This window comes from Anabrus simplex, chromosome 2 (genome assembly GCF_040414725.1).
Source record: "Anabrus simplex isolate iqAnaSimp1 chromosome 2, ASM4041472v1, whole genome shotgun sequence".
Taxonomy (NCBI): Eukaryota; Metazoa; Arthropoda; class Insecta; order Orthoptera; family Tettigoniidae; genus Anabrus; species Anabrus simplex.
This window is the reverse complement of record NC_090266.1, coordinates 628,490,072-628,512,432: the sequence shown is the minus strand read 5'-3', so window position 1 is coordinate 628,512,432 and position 22,361 is coordinate 628,490,072. Positions and strand designations below refer to the sequence as shown.

At 38.4% G+C, this 22,361-nt stretch overlaps 1 protein-coding gene across 3 annotated transcripts in view; it reads right to left on the bottom strand.

Moving 5' to 3' along the window:
• Window positions 1-10,588: 10,588 nt before the first annotated feature.
• The window catches only part of Wsck (tyrosine-protein kinase Wsck), a 273,670-nt gene continuing 261,897 nt past the window's right edge, over window positions 10,589-22,361 (bottom strand). For all 3 annotated transcript variants that reach the window (XM_067141063.2, XM_067141061.2, XM_067141062.2), the window contains exons 11-12: window positions 18,774-18,970; window positions 10,589-10,999 (exon numbers count right to left, since the gene is read on the bottom strand). In XM_067141063.2, coding sequence (XP_066997164.1) covers window positions 10,928-10,999; window positions 18,774-18,970 — 269 coding nt within the window. In that variant the 3' untranslated portion in view covers window positions 10,589-10,927. The remainder of the gene's footprint in view (window positions 11,000-18,773; window positions 18,971-22,361) is intronic.

Below are 22,361 nucleotides of genomic sequence, written 5' to 3'. Positions count from 1 at the left end.
GACATATATTATGCTAAACACATTATAAATCACTGTACGTTCATACCTCACACGTCTATAAAATTATGGCAAAAATCCAGAAAAATTAAGAAAATTCCTGATAGGCTGAGAAATTTTGAGTGACCTATACATAGCATATTTGGATCATAAGGAAATAATATTGTCTAAATGGAAAGTGTGCATAGAGTAGCATAAAACAGTGAAATGAAATTAATAACACGCATCGAGAGCAAGTCAATAAGTATCTGCAATCAATTTTTATAATTCATTACAAAAACAGTACAGACTTTTCATTGATATAATTTTTCAACATGTCACACTGCTTTTCAATACACATGGTCCACCGTTTCACAAGCTTTCTGACACCCTCTGCAAAAAAGGCTTTAGGTTGCACAGCAAGCCATGTATGCACCGCTTCCTTCACCATGGCTAATGTGCATATGGTTTGCCACGTCATGAACAGTCACTCGTCTGTTATTCAAGATCATAACATGCACTTGTTCAATACTGGCATCAGTTACGGCTGGAGATGGACGCCCAGATCTTTCCTCATCCTTCACGCTCGTGTGACTCCTTTTTAACTGTTCAATCAACTGGTAAACACTTTGCTGTGGCAAACATTGTTCCCGTATTGTGCTAAAAGTCTTCTATGAATTTCTGCTCCTGGTACACCCTCAGACCACAAAAAACCGATTACAGAACACTGTTCTTCCTTGGTGCAAACAGATAGTGGCGCGGCCATCTTTACGTCGCAACAGCGCAAGCTGTATTGATCTGATAACACTGAAACCTCCCACAGACATAGATAATGGTGCCATTTAGCGGCTGGTGAGCACATAATGCCATAGAGCCAACCTAAAGACAATTAGAGCAAAATTGCAGATACTTATTTACTTGCCTATGTATTAAGTCCTATTAAAACAATGTGCGTATTCTGACAGCTCGTTGCGCCGAGCAAAGGAGAGGGAGTGCTGTGTTGCCACATGATAGGCTGAAGTTACTACAACTACAATGAAAGCCTCTCGCTTTGTGCTAGGCACTGTGGAAAATAATATCCAAGTACATTAAAATAACATTAAATATTATTGCTATTATATCAAGGTGACTCAGCAGTAATTTTAACAGCTCAATAATATCATAAGACATACTCATAATTCCCCACCCTCACAGGCTTTTATCAGTCTATCTCCAGATGATTGATTTCATTTTTAGGTATATTTCAGCAGCAGAATGGCACTTTGACTGGTCTGCTGAACATTTCTGGGTTCAAATCCAGATGGGGAGGGGAGAAATATCTAAGAGATTATGTTTGCGAAATTAATAACTGGTTTGATAGAAGGCAGTTTGGGTTTAAGAAAGGTTATTCCACTGAAGCTCAACTTGTAGGATTCCAGCAAGATATAGCAGATATCCTGGATTCAGGAGGTCAATTGGACTGTATCGCAACTGACCTATCTAAGGCATTTGATAGGGTAGACCATGGGAGACTACTGGCAAAAATGAGTGACTGAATGGGTGGTTATGTTTCTAGAAAATAGAACTCAGAGAATTAGAGTAGGTGAAGCTTTATCTATCCCTGTAATAATTAAGAGGGGAATTCCTCAAGGCAGTGTTATTGGACCTTTATGTTTTCTTTTATATATATATATTTATTTGTAAAGAAATGGAATCAGAAAAAAGGTTTTTTGCAGATGATGTTAATTCTGTACAGAGTAATAAATAAGTTACAAGATTGTGAGCAACTGCAAAATGACCTCGATAATGTTGTGAGATGGACAGTAGGCAATGGTATGATGATAAACGGGCTTAAAAATCAGGCTGTGAGTTCGACAAATAGGAAAAGTCCTCTCAGTTTTAATTACTGTGTTGATGGTGTGAAAGTTCCCTTTGGGGATCATTTTAAGTACCTAGGTCTTAATATAAGGGAATACCTTCATTGGGGTAATCACATAAATATAATTGTAAATAAAGGGTACAGATATCTGCACATGGTTATGAGGGTATTTGGGGTTGTAGTAAGGACGTAAAGGAGAGGGCATATAAGTCTCTGGTAAGACCCCAACTAGAGTAGTGTTACAGTGTATGGGACCCTCACCAGGATTACTTGATTCATGAAATGGAATGAATCCAAAGAAAAGCAGCTCGATTTGTTCTGGGTGATTTCTGACAAAAGAGTAGTGTTACAAAAATGCTGCAAAGTTTGGGCTGGGAAGACTTGGGAGAAAGGAGACAAGCTGCTTGACTAAGTGGTATGTTCCGAGCTGTCAGTGGAGAGATGGCATGGAATGACATCAGTAGACGAATAAATTTGGATGGTGTCTTTAAAAGTAGAAAAGATCACAATATGCAGACAATGTTGGAATTCAAGAGGACAAATTTGAGCAAATATTCATTTATAGGAAGGGGAGTTAGGGATTGGAATAACTTACCATGGGAGATGTTCAATAAATTTCCAATTTCTTCGCAATCATTTAAGAAAAGGCTAGGAAAAGAACAGACAGCGAATCTGCACCTGAGCGATTGCCCTAAATGCAGATCAGTAGTGATTGATTGATTGATAGAAGGGAAGTCGCTCGGACCCTGATATAGGCGTCAGCACAATTTACGATGCCAACTATAACTGAAACGTGAATTGTGATACGTAAAAGTCCACCTTTCATTTTGTCGTTTCGTGCGCCTTTAAACTTTGATTAATAGTTACGGGACCTCTTTTTATTGAAATCCGAAGCAAAAACCAAACCTTAGGTATTCTAACCACAGATCGTGATTCTTAATTTCTAAAATCACACAGGCTTTGTCCAAAATTCCAAAAATCAAAGCCTTAATGAGAAGGAAGCAAAGAAGAATCAAATTCAAATCAAATCAAATCAAATCAAATCAAAATCTCTTTATTTGCAAATGAGGTGTCTACCTCAGTGGCAAATGGTACACTAAAATACATTATTGTCAAGCACTAAATATTAAATTAACAAGAGAAGAAAATTTTCCTATAATACAATATTATACAATTTACGCTAACAATTTTTTCTATTAAACACACAGCTCATCCTTAATAAATTTATATTGTTTACAAAATTCTACTTATAATACCTCCTGTACTACTTACAAATAAAGTCAACTGATATACAGCATGTGGAATTACTTCAAATGATACTATACAACTGGTATAAGATTAAACTTTACATTGCATTTATTTACTTTTTTTTTTTTTTTAATCCATTCTGGAACCTACGTAGCATAACGACCTGCTGCGTCTTAACCAGAGCCCCTTTGCCACCACTTTTCAGAGTTCCTGAAGGGCCTTCACAGCTACCGTAGCGGTCCCAAGGCCCTCGAAGTCCCCACTGTACTTCACCCCTACAGGCAGTTCCCTACTTTGGCTGTCCAAAGTCCTTAGACCAGGGGATGGAATTAATTTATTCACACACATTTTTTTTATTTACAATAACCTGCACTGGTCGAATGCCCTCTAACACTTCATTTATTTTCTCTGTTGCTGTTTATTCTCTTCTTGAACATCTGTACAGATTTTGGAAAAGGATCAAACACTACCCCTGGTAAACTGTTCCACTCCTTCACACCCTTCTCAATGAATGAAAATTTACCCCAATCGCTTCTGCTAAAATTCCTTCTAATTTTATATTTGTGGTCTGTCCTGCTGATATAATTATTTTCCAACTGAAGCCTCTCACGGATATCTCCCCATGCTGCTTCTCTTGTATAGGCTCTATATAATCCTCAAGGTCTAGTTTTCTCCCTTCTCTTACTTAAAGTTTCCCACCCAAGTTCCTTTAACATTTCTGCTACACTACTCTTTCTCCTGAAATCCCCTGTTACAAATCTTGCTGCTTTCCTCTGCACACTATCTATTTCTTTTATTAGGTATTCTTGGTGAGGATCCCAAACACTGTTTGCATATTCCAATAATGGACGAACCATACTTAAGTAACTTTTTTCTTTTAATTCTTTCTTGCATCCTTTAAGTAGCCTCATTATGACATGTAACGATCTGTATGCTTTCCCAACAATGTCATCCGCATGACCCTTCCAATGCAAATTACTTTCAAATCTCACACCTAAGTATTTGCACTTGCCATCTTTTGGGATAACTACCTCATCCAAAGTATATTCAAATTCAGTTTTAAAGCTCCTGTTTGTAAAAGCTGTAACAGTTGATTTGCCTCAATTAAACTTCATATTATTTTCTTCAACCCATTGTTGGATACTTTCAAGGTCCCTTTAATTCTGAACAATCCTCAATGTTATTTATTTCCCTATAAACAATTATGTCATCTGCATACAATCTTATTTTTGATGTTATATTGTTCCCTAAATCATTTGCGTATATTAAGAAAAGTAACGGAACGATTACACCAGCCAACATGATTTTGTGGTAAAATAGAAAATATGTAATTCTTATGGAAATTGCTGCTCTGATTCCGAAAATGATGCTATTTTTTTTCCTAACACGTCTATTTCTGACGCAATTAGGTTTTTTAGTATCTGCATGAATTCGTAAGATGTAATGTTGAGAAATGTTCACGCGCAACTATTTTTAGAAAACAATTGTGTGATTTGATTTGTTATTGTTTGCATTTTATTATAGGTTTATTGCTGTCTAAATTTTCATTTTGTAGTTGGGGGTTTTCTGGTAAATTCATAACAAACTCCCCCAGATACGCAATAGACCGCGAGGTATGTAGGATTGAAAATAAGACAGTTGAGAGTTTGTCTTTCATCTCAGATCACTAGAATAAACAGACGTGTTAAAAGCCCCAGCCCTTATGCAATGTTTATGATGGACTGATAAAGCAGTTTCCTTTCAAAGATAACAGCTCGAAAGTATTATACTCAAGAAGATGAACTTGTATTTTGTACGGATGTTTCAAATCTTCTACGCCAATTGGGAGAGAAAGAGTATTATCCTAGTAACTGGCGTGTTTTTATTGACTCTTTCAAAATAAGTTTAGAGGCTGTTTTGCTTCATAATACAAATGTTCTGGCATCCGTCCACTTGCACATTCCACAAAAATGTCTGAAACATACGAGACCTTAAAGTTGGTGCTTGAAAAATTTACATATCATGAGCATGGGTGGCAAATTTGCGGTGATTTGAAGATCATTGGATTGTTGCTGGGACAACAAAAAGGCTATACAAAATTTCCCTGTTTCCTATGCGAATGGGAGAGCAGGGCACGGAATAAACATTGGGATACAGTGAATTGGCCAGAAAAGAGACAACTACAACCAGGATCCAAAAATTTCTTGAATGTAAGTCTTATTGACCGTGAAAAAATTCTACTTCAACCCTTGCAGCACATCAAATTAGGATTGATGAAACTGTATATCTAGGCATTAGATAAAAGTAGCCTATGCTTCCAATATTTATCCACTAAATTTCCGCCATTATCAGATGAAAAAAATCAAAGAAGGCGTATTTGATGGACCACAGATTCGTAAACTGATGAAGGATAAAAATTTCACAGACACGATGACCAAAATTGAGAAAGAGGCATGGAACGCATTCAAAGATGTAGTGACTAAATTCCTTGGCAACATTAAGGACCCTCAATACAAAGAAATTGTAAGGGAAATTTTGGTAAAGTTTAAGGAACTCGGTTGTAATATGAACCTTAAGCTTCATTTCTTAGCTTCGCATCTGGATTATTTCCCTCCAAATTTAGGAACTGTCAGTGAAGAACAAGGTGAAAGGTTTCACCAGGATCTCAAAGATGCAGAACGACGCTATCAGGGACGTTGGGATGTGAATATGATGGCAGATTACTGCTGGTCGATTGCACGAAGACGACCCTTGTAGAGATTATTCAAGAACTTCAAAAACCTGGAAATTCCATGGAAAACGGGAAAAGATGGAGGTGTGAATCTAACCTGCATAGAATGTAAGTAACAAAACTATGTATGATTAACCATGTAATTTTTATTCAAGGTACGGTTATATTAATTTAAAAGCAACTGTACAGCCGAAACTAAATAGGCGTTTTATGCTTCAGTTTCACAAATTTCAATATACATTAAAAATATAATACAAACCATCTACTTGCTTACAAAGCAGCATTTATGTGTATTCAAAGCATGCAAAATATGATTATGTTTTGCAAGCTGAAATTTATATTAATACATCAAATTTAATCAATACTAAATATAAAAATTTTTTACGTACGAACAAAATAATATTTTGTAAAACTGCCACTAAACCAGATGTGATACGCCAAAACTAAATTCTTTCTCGAATTCTGCATTAAGAAATTCATAAAACCCACCTATTTTCGTTTTTACCGCACAAAAAGTTTTTTTTTGCAGGCTAGTGTTATACTACCCTGTGCAATTCCCTTCCAAACTTGCTCTTCCTGCGATACATTATTTCCTACTTTGACTTTCTGAACCCTTGAATTTAGAAATGTTTTTATCCAACGTGTAACCCTTACGTCCAATCCTATTCCCTCTAATTTCTTTAATAATATTCCATGTTCCACTCTATCAAAGGCTTTGGAAAGATCTATGGCTATGCAATCTAACTGACCTCCTGAACCCAATTGATCTGATATGTCCTGCTGGAATGGAATGGAAGGCTATGCAATCTAACTGACCTCCTGAATCCAACTGATCTGATATGTTCTGCTGAAATCCCACCAGTTGTGCCTCACAAGAAAATTTCTTTCTAAATCCATACTGGCTCCTCATGAACCAATTTTTATCATCACATATCCCTCTGATGTACTTTGATATTAAACTCTCCAGTATTTTACAAACTATACTGGTCAGGCTGATTGGTCTGTAGTTCTCTGGTTTCCTTTTATCACCCTTTCCTTTATAAATTGGTATTATTATGGATTCCTTCCATTCCTTTGGTATTACACTATTATTTATGACATAGTCAAAGAGAAATTTTAAATAAGGCACTATGTACCACCCCATTGTCTTTAATACCTCCCCAGTAATTTGATCACTTCCTGCTGCTTTTCCTTGCTGAAGCAATTGGATTTCTCTGAAAATATCTTGATTTGTGAATGAGAAGCTTCTTGTTTCCCTCTGTGTCTCTCCCTCTCTCTATCTTCTGTTTCGGTTTCCAACTCCTGACAATCATCTATGAATCTCTGAATTCCCTACTAAATAGGTTTGCTTTCTCAGTATCTGTTAAATGGTGTTCACCCCCTTCTCTCACCATTGTAGGAATTTGGGTTCCTTTCCCTTTTTGATTCCTGATATATGAATACAACTTATTCCATTTCCCTTTGTGGTCATTACCCTCTTGAAGTATGCCATTCATATAATTCTCTTTTGCTTCCTTTTTCACTCTTCTCAGTTTCCTCATTAGCTGTTTTCTAGTTTCTCTACTCTCCCTACCCTCTTTGATTTATTGTTTACTATTCTACATTTTATTTTTAATTTTCTTATTTCCCTTGTATAATAAACAGGGTCTGAGGTCATTTTACCCTTCTTAACAGGTACAAATCTCTTCTCTCCTTTCCAAATGATTCCTTTAAATTTAGCCCAAAGTGTATCCACATTACTCCCTTCACTTATCCAACAACTGAATTGTGATTTAAGGTAAGTCCCAAATCCATCAACTTTAGTTTTTCTGTACAATTTCTTGTCTTGTGTAACCCTCTTATTAAACCTTTTTGGTACGAGTCCTACATCCATTATTACAGCCTTATGGTCTCCTATTCCTTCAATTACCTCAGTTTTATCAACAATTTCCCATGGTTTAACTAAGAATACATCTAGTACGTTATTGAGACGAGTCAGTTCTTGTACTACTTGTGTAAATCCCCCCTCCCAAATTAACTTATTTACCAGTTTCTGTTCATGGGCTTCACATGCAGCTCCATTCCATTCAACTTCAGGCAAATTTAGATCTCCCCCAATTATTACCATATCATTATTATTGTTTTTATGAGTATAATGTATTGTTTTCTCAAATATTTCCATGTCTCTTTCCTCTCTTCCAGGCCTGTATGTTCCTAAAATTCCCACCTCCTTCATATTATCACAAACTAATTTTATCCCTAATATTTCATCCCTTTCATCGGTAAATCATTCATGTGAACAATAAGTTTCCTTTACCAGAATAAACAACACCCCTCCCTTTTTATCTCCTTGTCTCTACGACAGACTGAGTACCCTTCTGGAAATACTTCTCTATTACCCACCCCTTCTCTCAACCACGATTCCACTCCTATCACCACATCAGTCTCATAAAATTCCATCAATGTACCGAATTTTAATTGTTTATTTACTACACTTTGACAGTTTACCAAGAGCAATCTCAGACCCCCTTCCTCCCTAAAACTTCACTGTTGCAATTGGGAAACTTGAAATTCCTTACTTTCCTGATTTTCATTTTCTAGTTGACTGAGCCAGCTTGAAGTACAGCTGGTTCTTTCTACTAATTTTCCTGGTCAGTATCATAACTCAAGGGAGTTGCATTTTTTACAGTACATATCTTAAGATTAATAAAATCTAGAACAATATTGGCTATCTTTCATTTACCTGAATTGTTTAGATGGAGGCCATGTTTTGTATAACAGTATCTCTCAAAACTGCTGCATTCAATAACCTGAGTATTCCAAAAATGTTTACAAATTTTAACAATATCTGTATTGACCTTGTCCACTTCAATGTTCACACACGAGAGTCTACTCAAATCATGCCTGTGGGGCACGTTCACTACAAAGACGTTAGTGTGGGTCAGCTTCCCTAGTGTATGTTTAAGTTGTGATCTTACATTCTTGGCATCGTCGTGAGCTACGTCATTCGTCCCACCGATGATAAACACTGCATCGCCGCTCCCGAAGCTCCTAGTTGCTCCTTCTACATTTTCCAGGACACTGCTGATAGAAGCTCCTGGATATATTTCTCCGGTTGCTGCTATATTCTCATCGTTTATCACTCCCGCAATTTTCCTTCCTTGGCTATCACCAAACACAGCTACCTTTGCTGATTTAGGCCTAACTGGGTCTTGAATCTGAAATCTAGGCCTAAATTTTAACCTCGGCACGGCAATGGCAGTGGATCGCGATGATTTGGTTTTATGCGCGCGATCACTTTCTTACAGAATTAAATTATTTAGGGCAGAAAACCTATTTCTGATGTTTATTTCAGGAAAATCAGTTGTAGATTTCTTCTTAGCCGGCCATCCATGAACTACCCGACACCACGTGCTCGAGTTTGTTACTGGTACCGGTATATCACTCAAAGAATGGTCAGTCCCAAATTCTAGCGATCGCAGTCTTTCTTTTAATTCTTGATTTTCAACTTTAAGAGCCTCATTGTCCTTCTGTAGAATGTTTATAATTTCTAATGCTCTTTTGTATTCCTCATCGATTGTTTTCGGTGCTTCATCGTCAACGCCGTTGGCAACTACAACATTCCGAACACACTGCTCACAAATCCAGTCAACATTTTCATTAGTACTTACGTCTCTAGGGCAATTTCCGCACTTATAATGCCACCATCGATCACATGAATCACACAACATTCCATTTTTCACTAATCTTTGACATTTTCCGCACTTTTCGTCACATTTTACGGTTAATTTACTCGGAGGATAAAACACTATGTCGTCATTACCGGGCGCCATTTTGAAGAAGAAAGGAACAAGAAGAAGAAGAAGAAGAATGTATTATTATTTTAGGAAACCAAGAATAATTAACATTATAATTTCAAAGGGTGCTGGTAACACCTATTATACTTCAATTCAACTATTAATTTTTCAAGGCATTTTCCAATTTTGCTGACAATGTTATAACTGGGAAAATTGCATTAGCAATTTTCGAGAAAAATCTGAAATTACATTTTATAAATATTATGTTATGTAAAATTTACACTGCACTACAATACCAGTCTTGATAACAATACACTTATTATTAGCACTTATTAACACGAAACAATAGCACTATAAATATTTAGCTGATTTCAAAAACACACTATACAAATAATGAAATCAATTAAAGCAAACACTGTTATATACCCCGGCCACATTGGCTACAGTATACGAATTGGCAACGTGGAACTTGGACCGGCCTCCTCACGGAGCTGTAAGACATAGAGGGTAGGAAAAAGTAGGGAGCGAACATGTAAGATCACTAGTAAATATAAAACAAGTTAGCAAGTGATAAGCATGAAGAACTGGGATCCTTTCTGAGCAAGAACATGCATAACACAAATCAGTCCCTTTCAGTGAAATGCATAAAAAACTAATAAACTTACCTGCAGACACTGAGAAGTTACTGTACAACAGTCTTCAATAATGTGACTCTGGGAAGGAGATGAAGCAAAATTGTTACTACCGGATAGGGATTGTTCACTGAAAATTGTAGAAACTCTTGGAATTGTGCTCTTTGACATATCACAGCCAAACCCCTATGTAAGACCTTAATAAATTTGCCTTGCTTTCGGTCCTATGGATAGGACATTGGGATCAAATAGGAGTGAAACTTACAAAGGCGGTGCAAAATGATCACACATGTATATTAATGGAAGACAAATTTTCTAGACAAGTATCTGATGTACGTCGACAGGACGATTTTACATGGAAGATAAGGAAGAACTACTATAGCAGATCGCAGAATTTTATTTAAAATGAGAAATAATAACAATGTTTTACTTTAACATTTTATTTCACTTGGAATGATTGAGTATTTTCAATTCTTTTAAATAAATTAACTACTTTCTTCACATATATAAAACAGAGTTTCAGCAAATATATAATGTACACTAAAAGTTATCTTAATTTAAAAAATGGAATGCTTAGTAATGGTTTGATTGGTGAATTTTCATAGGTATGTCAACAATGAAATGGGCACCAATAACCAATATATCTTCACAACATTAAAAAAGATAAAAGACATAATAAAATCAGCCTTGATTGCACATAAATAGCCTGTATACTGTATACTGAAATTCATAATCTCTCCAATTCAGGAGCATACTGCTCATAGTGGAAGCCTGTGTAAACAGCGAAGTTAATGTGTATCTGGAACAGAAAAAAAAATCAACATTTGAGAATTACATGCTATTGTTTGATGAATTCAACAGTGCCACTAACTGTACAGCTAGGACCATGACTATGCACTAGGAATTATAAGGACTGGGCTTCAAGCTTCAGGCACCACATATTATATGGGTGAACGCTAAGTGCATCATATGGGGGGTGTAAAGAGCACTGTTAATGTTCTGTGGATGATTGAAGACACATGATTTGGAGTGATGGGATCATGATAAACCATGTGACAGCCAAATGGGTGAGTTCAGGTGTGGCAAACAGTATGAGGGTTGGGACAAAATTCATTGCAACCACTTTCTTTCTTGCAGATACCAGCCCAGTTGGAAAATGCGACATATACAAATGAAAGGACGAGGTGGGAACTACATGTGTGGACACTGAAGAACACACGACCATTGGCGTCACATATTTATTACGGTAGTGTACAGGACAATATTGCAAAATAATTACAGCCAAGCACACCTCCTACATTACAGCACAGCACAGCACAGCACATATACAGCTGCCATGACAAAACTGGGTCTAAAGGCCTTTAAAGTTGTCCCCTGCAACATTCATCACACGCTGCCAACGATGTGGGAGGCACGGAATACCATCTGTGTCACCAATTGCCATACCATGTGTGAATCAGGTCATCTGTTGTCACACGGCATTGGTAATATCACCTCGCGTCGCAAACCGCCTACCATATAGTGATTCCTTTACCTTTCATATGAGATAAAAGTCACAGGGCGAAAGGCCAGGAGAGTACAGCGAGTGCTCCAATTCTTCCCATCCCCAGCGTCGTAGTTGCTGCTGTACACACTCTGCTTTATGTGGTTTTGCATTGTCATGCAGTATGATTGCACTGTCCACAAGGTCCAGTCATTTCTCCCGAATGCCACATTTTACCTGTTGCACCAGGAAGACTCTGTAGTACTCTGTGCTCACTGTTCTGCCATATGTAACGAAGTGGCACACAATGATACCCCTGATGTCATATGCGACGATCACCATCAATTTCACGGCGGAAAGATTCCGATGAAACTTCTGCCGCCTTGGGGATACGGCATGTTGCCATTCCGTGGACTATAGTTTTAGTTCCAGTTCTTATGCCCTTCATATGATGGCGATTATTTGTGAGAGGAAGTGGTCACCGCCCTGTTGCAGTTTGCTAGGTGACCAAACATGTTGCATATCATATCTACTGTTCAACTTCTGTCAGTGCATGCGGTACCCATCGTGATACTATTCTGCGCAGTTGCAGCTCTGCCTACAATATCCTGTGGATGGTGCATTTCTTGATGCCACTTGCCCTCTCTAACTCCAGTAGTGTCTATCGTCTGTCTTCCTCCAGGAGCTGCTCGATGACGGCATGTGCCATGTCGGTCCACACACTGACAGATTGTGCTGAGCATTGTTGATCATCGGTTGTCACACGTCCTTGCTGAGACTTTCCACTATGCTACTGTACAGTATGGGAGGGCATTACTCCCAAGGGCTTCCGCCAATTCATTGTGACATTCTCTCTCATTACTCGCACGGAAAATGGCTATTTTTATGTATGCGCGCTGCTCAACATGGGTTACTTTCATCTCGCACGATACTGATTTCACAGTGTTCTCCGTGCTACTACCAGCAATCACAGAGTCATCTCATGTTGTGAATATACACTATGCCTGCATAGCTTCTATGCGACAAATAACAGTTTGCGATCCGCTCACATAAAGAAAAAAAAAAGAGTTGCAATGACTTTTGCCCCAACCTTCATACAAGCCAGCCTTACAGTGCCCAAAGTGAAATTTGGCAGAGGTGGGGTGACAATGTGGGAGTGTTTGCCATCGAAGGGACTTGATTCTCTTGTAATAGTACAGAATAAATTTAAGGTAGACGGATATCAGGTCATTTTGTCCAGCTGTGTCTTGTCTATGTTAGGAGACCAGTTTGGTGGTGAACACTGTGAACACTGTGTGATTCAGCATGACAATTCTCCCTGCCATAAAGTAGGGTCTCTTTGCGTGTGGGTTGTGGACAATAAGGTTATGGAAGTGGACAGATCATCCCCGAGCCCCGACCTCAATACTATCGAACACCTCTGGGATGAATTAGAATGGCAACATTCCTGTGGATCCCAAAGAGCTTCATTATGCTGTCTGCTCCCGCCACCTCAAGACCGTCCAGTACCTGGAAAAATGTCTCTCCCATGGAATTTAAGCTTCTTGCAGTACAACTTCAAATATGGTGTTTTCAAATTTTTAAACATTATTTGCAGTTTGAAGGTTTTGTAGGCTATAATTTTAAGGAATAATGCTTAAAGTTTAAATTTAATATATGATATGCACACCATCTGATCCAATATTAATACTGAGAAGAAAACTTTATTCAGTTAGAAATGTTTTTGAATTTCATTATAGGTTAACTTATTGGCATAATAGTAATGTTGTGTGGCTACTTCTACTTTACAATGGAAAAAATTACATGTATCCACCTATTCAATACATAATATAATTCCATCATTGGATGGAGTAATAAAATTCAAACAAGTTTTGACTTGTTTGAGCCATGTTCAGTGAAATAAAGGGGGGGGGGGGGAGGGTTTACAGTAATTTACATAATACAAGCTAAAAATGTGCTAAAACATAATGAAAAATCAAATGAAAAACAAAAGAGATATGACGGAATTAAAAGCAATACAATATTTCTATCATTAGATGGAGCAATAAATAACTCATTGAGACAAATATTCAGTGAAAAAGGAGGTTAATATAAAACATAATTGAGTTTAAAAAGTGTGTTAAACCTAAGAAGAAAATAAATAAAAACAAATGATACAGACGGAAACAAACAACAAGTGCTTATAGTGAGGTTGCGGACTTCTTAGTCAAAAAATTTTTGCAGTTTGATAACAATTCAAAGGGATGAAATCACTGAGTTTCTGTCTGTATCCTTTGTTTTCATTTATTTTCTTCATAGGTTTTTATAATGTTATTTTCTTTACGTCCCACTATCTACTTTTACGGTCTTCGGAGACGCCGAGGTGCCGGAATTTAGTCCCGCAGGAGTTCTTTTACGTGCCAGTAAATCTACCGACATGAGGCTGTCGTATTTGAGCACCTTCAAATACCACCGGACTGAGCCAGGATCGAACCTGCCAAGTTGGGGTTAGAAGGCCAGCGCCTTAACCGTCTGAGCCACTCAGCCCGGCCTTCATAGGTTTAACACACTTTTTAGATTCAGTTCTGTTTCTTCACTGAATCTGTCTTAACGAGTTATGATGTTGATGATGATGCTGTTGTTTTAAGGGGGCCTAACATCGAAAGTCATCGGCCCCTCAAAGAGTTATTTATTACTCCATCTAATGATGGAAATATTGCATATTGTATTGTTTTTTATTTCTGTCATGTCTCTTTTGTTTTTCATTTGTTCCTTCATTATGATTTTAGCTTGTATTATGTAAATTACTGTGAACCCCGCCCCCCCCCCCCCCATTTCACTGAAGATGGCTCAAACGAGTCGGAACATGTTTGAATTTTATTACTCCATCTAACAATGGAATGATGTATTGAATAGGAGGATACATTTAATTTTTTCCTTTGTAAAGTGAAAACCGTCATTATGAAAGGATTCTAATATCTTGTAATGGCTACTTCTAGCCAAGTGCAGCCCTTGTAAGGCAGACTCTCCGATGAGGGTGGGCGGCATCTGCCATGTGTAAGTAACTGTGTGTTATTGTGGTGGAGGATAGTGTTATGTGTGGTGTGTGAGTTGCAGGGATGTTGGGGACAGCACAAACACCCAGCCCCCGGGCCATTGGAATTAACCAATGAAGGTTAATATCCCCGACCCGGCCGGGAATCGAACCCGGGACCCTCTGAACTGAAGGCCAGTATGCTGACCATTCAGCCAACGAGTCGGACAGTTATCGGCATAATTTGTTGGTTTTCAATTTCAATATGCATACTGAATCATTTATCATCATGAAGACTGCATAAAATAGGCGAAAACTTGTGTATATTTTATTTTTGAAAACCTTTCAACTCCCCTCACAGCCCATCATCATCATCATCATCATCATCATCATCATCATCATCATCATTCTTAAGTCATGATTTTTAAAATGATATTATTGCTGAAATACAGTGTTTCAAGGGAAATACAATTATAGAGAATAATTTTGCAAGTATCAAAAAAGAAATTAAGGTAAACGTAGAAACAAATATCTAACATATATTAGTACAGTGCCCTCCAACCAGCAGTTCTCGGGCTGATATTTTGTGGCCTGCAATTCATCAGAAAAGTCTGAAGTTCGTGTGCAAGTTCTTTATGCATGATTGGTACTGATATTATATTGTACATGTCAAGGATTTTAAACAGTATGTTCAATATTTTGATGAAACAATGAAATAGATGCAATGACTTGTGATTATTAAATAAGACTGCTTGCGTTGGAACGTGCACGCATGTTTCTTTGTCAGTTGCAGGTGCACTGCAGTTGGTTACTGTTAGCTGAGGTGTCTATTAACAACTTCATTTTTAATGTTATATTGGTGAAGTTTAGCAAGATAAGTAGCTCTTCAAGAAATCAATCATACCAATTACTTGATCTGTGTGACCTGCAAACAGATCCTTTTCTCAATAACAGGGAGGAGGAAGATGATGTAATGTGTCAGCCCTGTAGTAGCCTCTTTCGGTACTTCCTGGTAGGGGCTAACGAGTCTCACGATCAGGGAGCACCCAGCTGTGTACTGTTCTCTTCGGCTGGTTCCCCTGTGTTTCCAGAACATGCAACAAAGAATGTTCCGTCTCTAGGCACATCGCGAATATTCTGGTAAACATTACTCAAGCTATATAAACGAGGCTAGCCGCGGACAGTCAGTCAGTCAGTCAGTCAGTCAGTCAGTGTGAGACTCAGAGCTGGAGTCAGTGTCAGACTCGATGTGTTGGGGTTTGGTGGCTGGGCTAAGGATGACAACAGTGTGGGCTGTCGCTAGTGTCTCACTGGAATCTGAATGAGGGGTGGTTGTTATGTCGGAGTGTAGAGCGAGTAGCTGGACGTAAGATGGCATACGAAATGAAAGACTGTGTACTGCCTTAGTGGTGTGTGTGTGTGCGTGTGTGTGCGTGTGTGTGCGTGTGTGCGCGCGCACGCTTCTGTGGACAAAAGACCATTGTTGAGTCTGTGACTGGTGCAGCTATAGCGAGTGCAATTGGAACAGTGTTAACACTAGAACAGCCGAACTTTCCTCATACCTATAAAGGCCGCAGGCGGTCACTTTGACCGCTGCCGCTTACTCATATATATCTAGCATCCATGATCTGGGAAACATGCGAATGTTCAATAATTTATTTTAAAACAACATAGTTAACCATTGGGATGTATTGTATACAGATCAATCCATTGTTAAATAACAATAATTGTTCATATTCTCTCACATCTAATAGGTAACAATGAAAAAATCCTTCAATTGCCACAAAATCACAACATTTTTCCACATCAGACCATTCAGGAACAGTTTTTAGTGATGCCCATTGGAAATTGTTCAGGTCTTTAAAATTACCAGACAATTGGTCTATAGAGGTCTCATAAAAAGTTCCTGCCACTTCTTCAACATTCTTCCTACTTGCTAATCTTTATCTTCAAGCGCACCAACAAGAACTCTTACCTTATGTGGTAAAGACTTATGAGACAACTTATCTGAAAGATTGTCTTTTAGCTCACTGATGGCTTCCATAATCTCTGTTGCAGAAATTAGCTCACCTTCAATTTTCAGTACTACTTTGTGGAAAGAACTGGCTTGTGTGAAGACAAAATTTAACCACACCTCTGAAATAGGATCTTCAAAGAAACGCCTGAAGGAAACCGGATATTTTTTTTGACTTAAGAAGTATGATTTCAGTTCTTGGTAAAGGTCAAGCATTCTCTTCACTGCCAGCATGAGTGCTAACCACCTTGTTTTGCTATACCCAAGGACTTGTTTATACTCAATTTCCACAAAATCACAGAACTCTTTCAACTGTTCAACTCTGACTGTGTATATACAAAATTGAGAGTACACCTTAACAATTATGTTCTCTACATCAAAAGGTAAACAATCACAAGAAGACTGTATTGCATTATGTATAATATGAGCACCACATCCTATACCAATTAAGTCCCTACCCAAAAATCTGTTCAGTTTCCTGAAAGTGTTGTTAAGCCCTTTCCTTGCTGACCCTCCAAAATTACCGTTTGTATTATCACCACAAAACCCGATGATTTTACTTGGAATATCATTTTTTACTAGCACTTCTTCCGAGTATTTCACAACAATGTCTGATGTTTCACCGGGTTGAGACTGAAGGTCCAGCAGTTTCATTTGAACACCGCCAGAGGGGTCATAAAACCGAACAACAATCGGGAACACTTTAACATTCCCGTGGTTCGAGGAATCCATTAGCAGTGTAAAAAAATGTGCCTGTCCAAGTTGTTGCTTGACTTGTTGCTCAGATAAGGGGGCAAAAACTTTAGTAATTACAAATTCACATTTTGTCCGTGCACATCTAAATTTGGGCTTGAAACATGTTTGGAGAAGTTTTGAAGTGCAATCACATGAGCGAAAGCTTTGATTTTCTTTAGCTGTATAGTAAGCCCAGGCTCCTTCAGCAACTGCGATTTCCAAGTCCTTGGACGTAAGTGTTGCACTCTTCAAAAAACTTGTCAATGTTTTGCTTGAACTTGCAGTACTTTCAGCAGATTTATGTTTGGTCGATTGCAAATGTCTGGTTATATCATGTCCACCGGCATGTGCAACGCTAAATGCCGCCCCACAGGACTGACATCGAACATCACTGTCGGATATTGTTCTCTTAATAAATGGGAATTTATTTTGCAAATCTGTATTAAATATGCATTTGGTGCAATCGCAGAAAGGAAACCAAACGTTCCAAACCACACCACATCAAGCCAGGAAGCAGGAACTATTGTGAAGTCTGAACGAGAAACGGAAGTTTGGAAGTTTCGAATATCGATATCGTGAATAATGAACCGATATAGATAAACAACTTTTTACCAGTTTCTACTGAAATAAGAAGTTTAAAATTGTCAACCTGCAAAGTGGGACATTTAAGCGTCCCCAGAGTTTTCGAGGGGACAGTGGGACAGAATGCCTAAAAGCGGAACTGTCCCGCCGAATTCGGGACGTCCGGTCAGTTTATATATAACCACATTGATGGCAACAGACATACTGTATGCCAGCTAGTATTCCTGTTCCATCAGTCTCTTGGTGAAGACAGCCATTCAGAAAGCAGATGAAAGTGTTCCAAAAATACAATTAACTGTTAAGGCAGTAGAAAAGTCATTATAATTTTTTATGATTGTTATCACTATGTAATAGACATCAACTTTGAAAAAAAAAGAAAGGAAATTCAGTACCCATCAGAAGTTAATCCCTGAAAGATGATTCAGAAGTAAAGGGAAATCTGCTGCAAGAATGCAAAATCGAATATGCTAAATAACACACCCATCAATTGAGATTTACAAACTCTGATATATGAATGTGTGACAGATTTGTAAAGTTCCTTTCAATCCAAACATTACACACTTTCTTTTGTCCAAGATGTTTAGATAATGAATTCACACTTAAATAACTTTTGTAATTAATGTATTCTTAAACAAGGTGATTAACCAGAATAATTCAAAGTAACAAAGTAAAAGGAAGATACTTCCCACTCAAATTCAAGAAAATGATACCTATTAAACATATGAAGGCAGAAAGGTAATACTCACGGCACTTTCATCAAGCATGTTCTCCAAAATATGCACTATCTCTTGAAAGGAAGGCCGTTCATCCAGATCTACCTGCCAGCATTGTATCATAAGCTGATATAAGTCATCTCCAACCAGTTGAATCTGAGGTAACCGTAAGCCCTGCGTAACTCTAGTAGGTAAGTCACTACTGTTCACATCTACGTAAGGCGTTCCACCTACAAGAGAAAAATGCGGAACATATCTGATTTACAAACTTCCAATTCCAACTAATGGAATGAAATCTTATTTTGAAATGGAAAATACATATATCACATTCACTAAGATTTTCATCCTATGTTTACAACCTATTATTACACCCAGAATACTGCATAAGTTTTATCTATTTACAATCAGTTGTATTTACCTAAGTAATAAATTTCAAACAGAAGAAGGATGTATTCAAATGTAGTAAATATTAACAAACAACCATACATGCATACATAGATACATTACAGACTGTTATGCCTTTCAGCGTTCAGTCTGCAAGCCTCTGTAAATTTACTAACCACCGCCATAATCTTCTATTTGTAATAACTTCTGTGGCCTTGTCTAGTTCTATACCTCCTTTCTTTAAATCATTAAAACTGAGTCTAATCATCACCATCTTGGTCTCCCTCTACTTCTTTTACCCTCCATAACAGAGTCCATTATTCTTCCACGTAAATAATCCTCCTCCATTCGCCTCACATGACCCTACCACCAAAGCCAGTTCATGCGTACAGCTTCATACAGCTCCATCTATCGAGTTCATTACTGACTTAGCCTTTACCTCCCCATTCCGAGTATCCTCCTGCTATTGTTCCCGAGTTGTAAAAGCAAACATTCTTGCTATTTTTATACCTGTTTCTACTAACTTATGAATAACATATCCCGAGTTCATCCAACTTTCACTCCCGCAAAGTAAAGTTGGTTTGATAACAAACCAGTGTGAAGATAGTTATGAGCGAGAGTTGACTTCCTTCTTACCTATCAGTTTTGCTGCACTTTTATGCAATTTCACTTACTATACTACCATCCTGGGTAACACACATTCTAAATAATTGAAATTATCTACCTCTTCCTGCCTTGTATTCCCAACTTCACATTCAGTTCTCTTAGATTTCTTGCTGACTGACATGTTTATTTTTGGCGAGGCTAATATTCCTAACATACTCACTCACTGCACCTATTTTTCATGTTCCTAGATAAGCTCACCAGACAAACAATTAGTCACCTCTGCAAAAATCATTACAAGCATAATTTGATACTGCGTAACTCCACCTCTAGACTTAATAACTGCCGGGATTTGGTTAGGAAGTGAGTCCACACAACCAAATTGTGGGGATGCAGATGTCAGCGTTTTATCTGCTGTTCCTACATGTCCCACAGATATTCAATATTTTTTTTTTTTTTTTTTGCTATCTGCTTTACATCGCACCAACACAGATAGGTCTTATGGCGACGATGGGACAGGAAAGACCTAGGAATTGGAAGGAAGTGGCCGTGGCCTTAATTAAGGTACAGCCCCAGCATTTGCCTGGTGTGAAAATGGGAAACCACGGAAAACCATCTTCAGAGCTGCCGACAGTGGGGTTTGAACCCACTATCGCCTGATTGCTGGATACTGGCCGCACTTAAGCGACTGCAGCTATCGAGCTCGGTCCACAGATATTCAATGGGCTTCAAGTCAGGTGATTCTGCAGGCCAATCGAGATGTACAAGGGTGGGGGACTGTTCATAAAACCAGTCACATATGGGTCCAGCCCAATGAACTTCGCTGCTGATATCTTGGAAAAATCAGGATATCAACAGCATACTCATCATGCAGATGTTGACTGAAAGGCAATACCTGATCATCCAGAATGTTTAAATAAACATGCTGGTTCATGTTAGTAGTCACCTCAGTGAGTGGGCCTAATCCATGACATGAAAAACACCCCCAAAACATCACAGACCAACCTCCAGCTTAAATCTGACCTTGCACACATCCAGGATAAAATGCTTCATTTGTCCTTTGGTGCATTCAATGATGTGCGTCATTAAAATACAGGCAAAAACATGGTTCGTCAGACCATGTTCTGCCAGTCAGCTACTGTCCACGTTCAATGAAGACGCACAGCTTTATGTGCCTGTGTGAGCAAAGGCCTCTTGCGAGGTGACTGACACTAAATGTTCATTGCATGCAGTTCCCATCACAATGTTCTCTCGCTAACAGTTTGGGATGGACCTTCGTTCACTGACTGCAGCAATTCCTGTAGGGTTTGGAAGCAATTTTGATTCACAAGCTGTGAAACGCATCTCCAGTCCCTCTCAGTCTGGACTTTTTTCAAACCACAATCCTGAAGTTGTGTTTCGTGGCCACATGTAGTGCAACACTGCTTGTAGACACGCTGAACAGTCCGGTGCGAAACACCGACATATCCGGCAAACTCACGCACCATATGGCCATGGGCACATCCAAACAAGATTGCCCCTTTCTGCCACTATATCACATCCTTACATCTACCCATGTTGATGTACACTGTCCTCTTTAAACATCATGTCTCACCGATTGCTACTGTCTTATACTTACGTAGAGGCAGTGCGCATGCAGTTGAGCAAGGGAATCATTCGCTGCACCATCTGTACAGGCTTAATGATCCATCTGTGCGTGCGCACTAGGGTGACTAATGTTTTGTTCAGTGAGCTTATTAGACTGCAGGCTTTCAGCACAATCTACCATTAAGACCAAGTTGTCGGCATGGGCCAAACTGTTTAATACATTTTCACCTAACTGAATCCTTTCTTGCTACTTCATACCTTTCAGTAGATGAACTATGTAAACTATGAACAATAAAGGTGAAAGATTATAGCCTTGTCTAACCCTGGTAAGTACCTTGAACCAAAAACTCATTCTACCACCAATTCTTACTGCAGCCAAATTGTCAACATAAATGCCTTTGATTGATTTTAATAATATACCCTTAATCCCGCAGTCACCCAGTACAGCGACCAACTTTTCCTTTGGTACTTTGTCACGTACCTTGTCTAGATCTATGAAACGTAAATGTAACAGTCTACTCTTCTCGTAACATTTTGTTTTTCTTACTTGTTTAACGTCACACTAACACATCAAAAGTTATCGGTGATGGAAGGAAGGGAAAGGACTAGGATTGGGAAGGTAGCAGCCATGGCATTTGCCTTGTGTGAAGATGGGAAACCATGGAAAACAATCTTCAAGGCTGTTGACAGTGGCATTCGAACCCACTATCTCATAGTATTTTTCAACTACCTGGCGCATACTGAAAATCTGATCCTGACAGCACCTCTGTTGGTCTGAAATCCCAATTTACTCTCAACCACTGATTGCACCCGCCCTTACAAGATACCAGTGAACACCAATCCTGATAATTATACTGATCAATGAAATACCTTGATAGTTGTTGCAATCTTTCTTGTTTCCTTGCTTATAAACTGGAGCAATTACTGCTTTCGTCCAACCGGAAGGTACTTTACTAACATTCCATGCTAATCTTATTACTCTGCGAAGCCATTTATCCCTGCCTTCCTACTATATTTCACCATTTTAAGTCTAATTTCATGCATTCC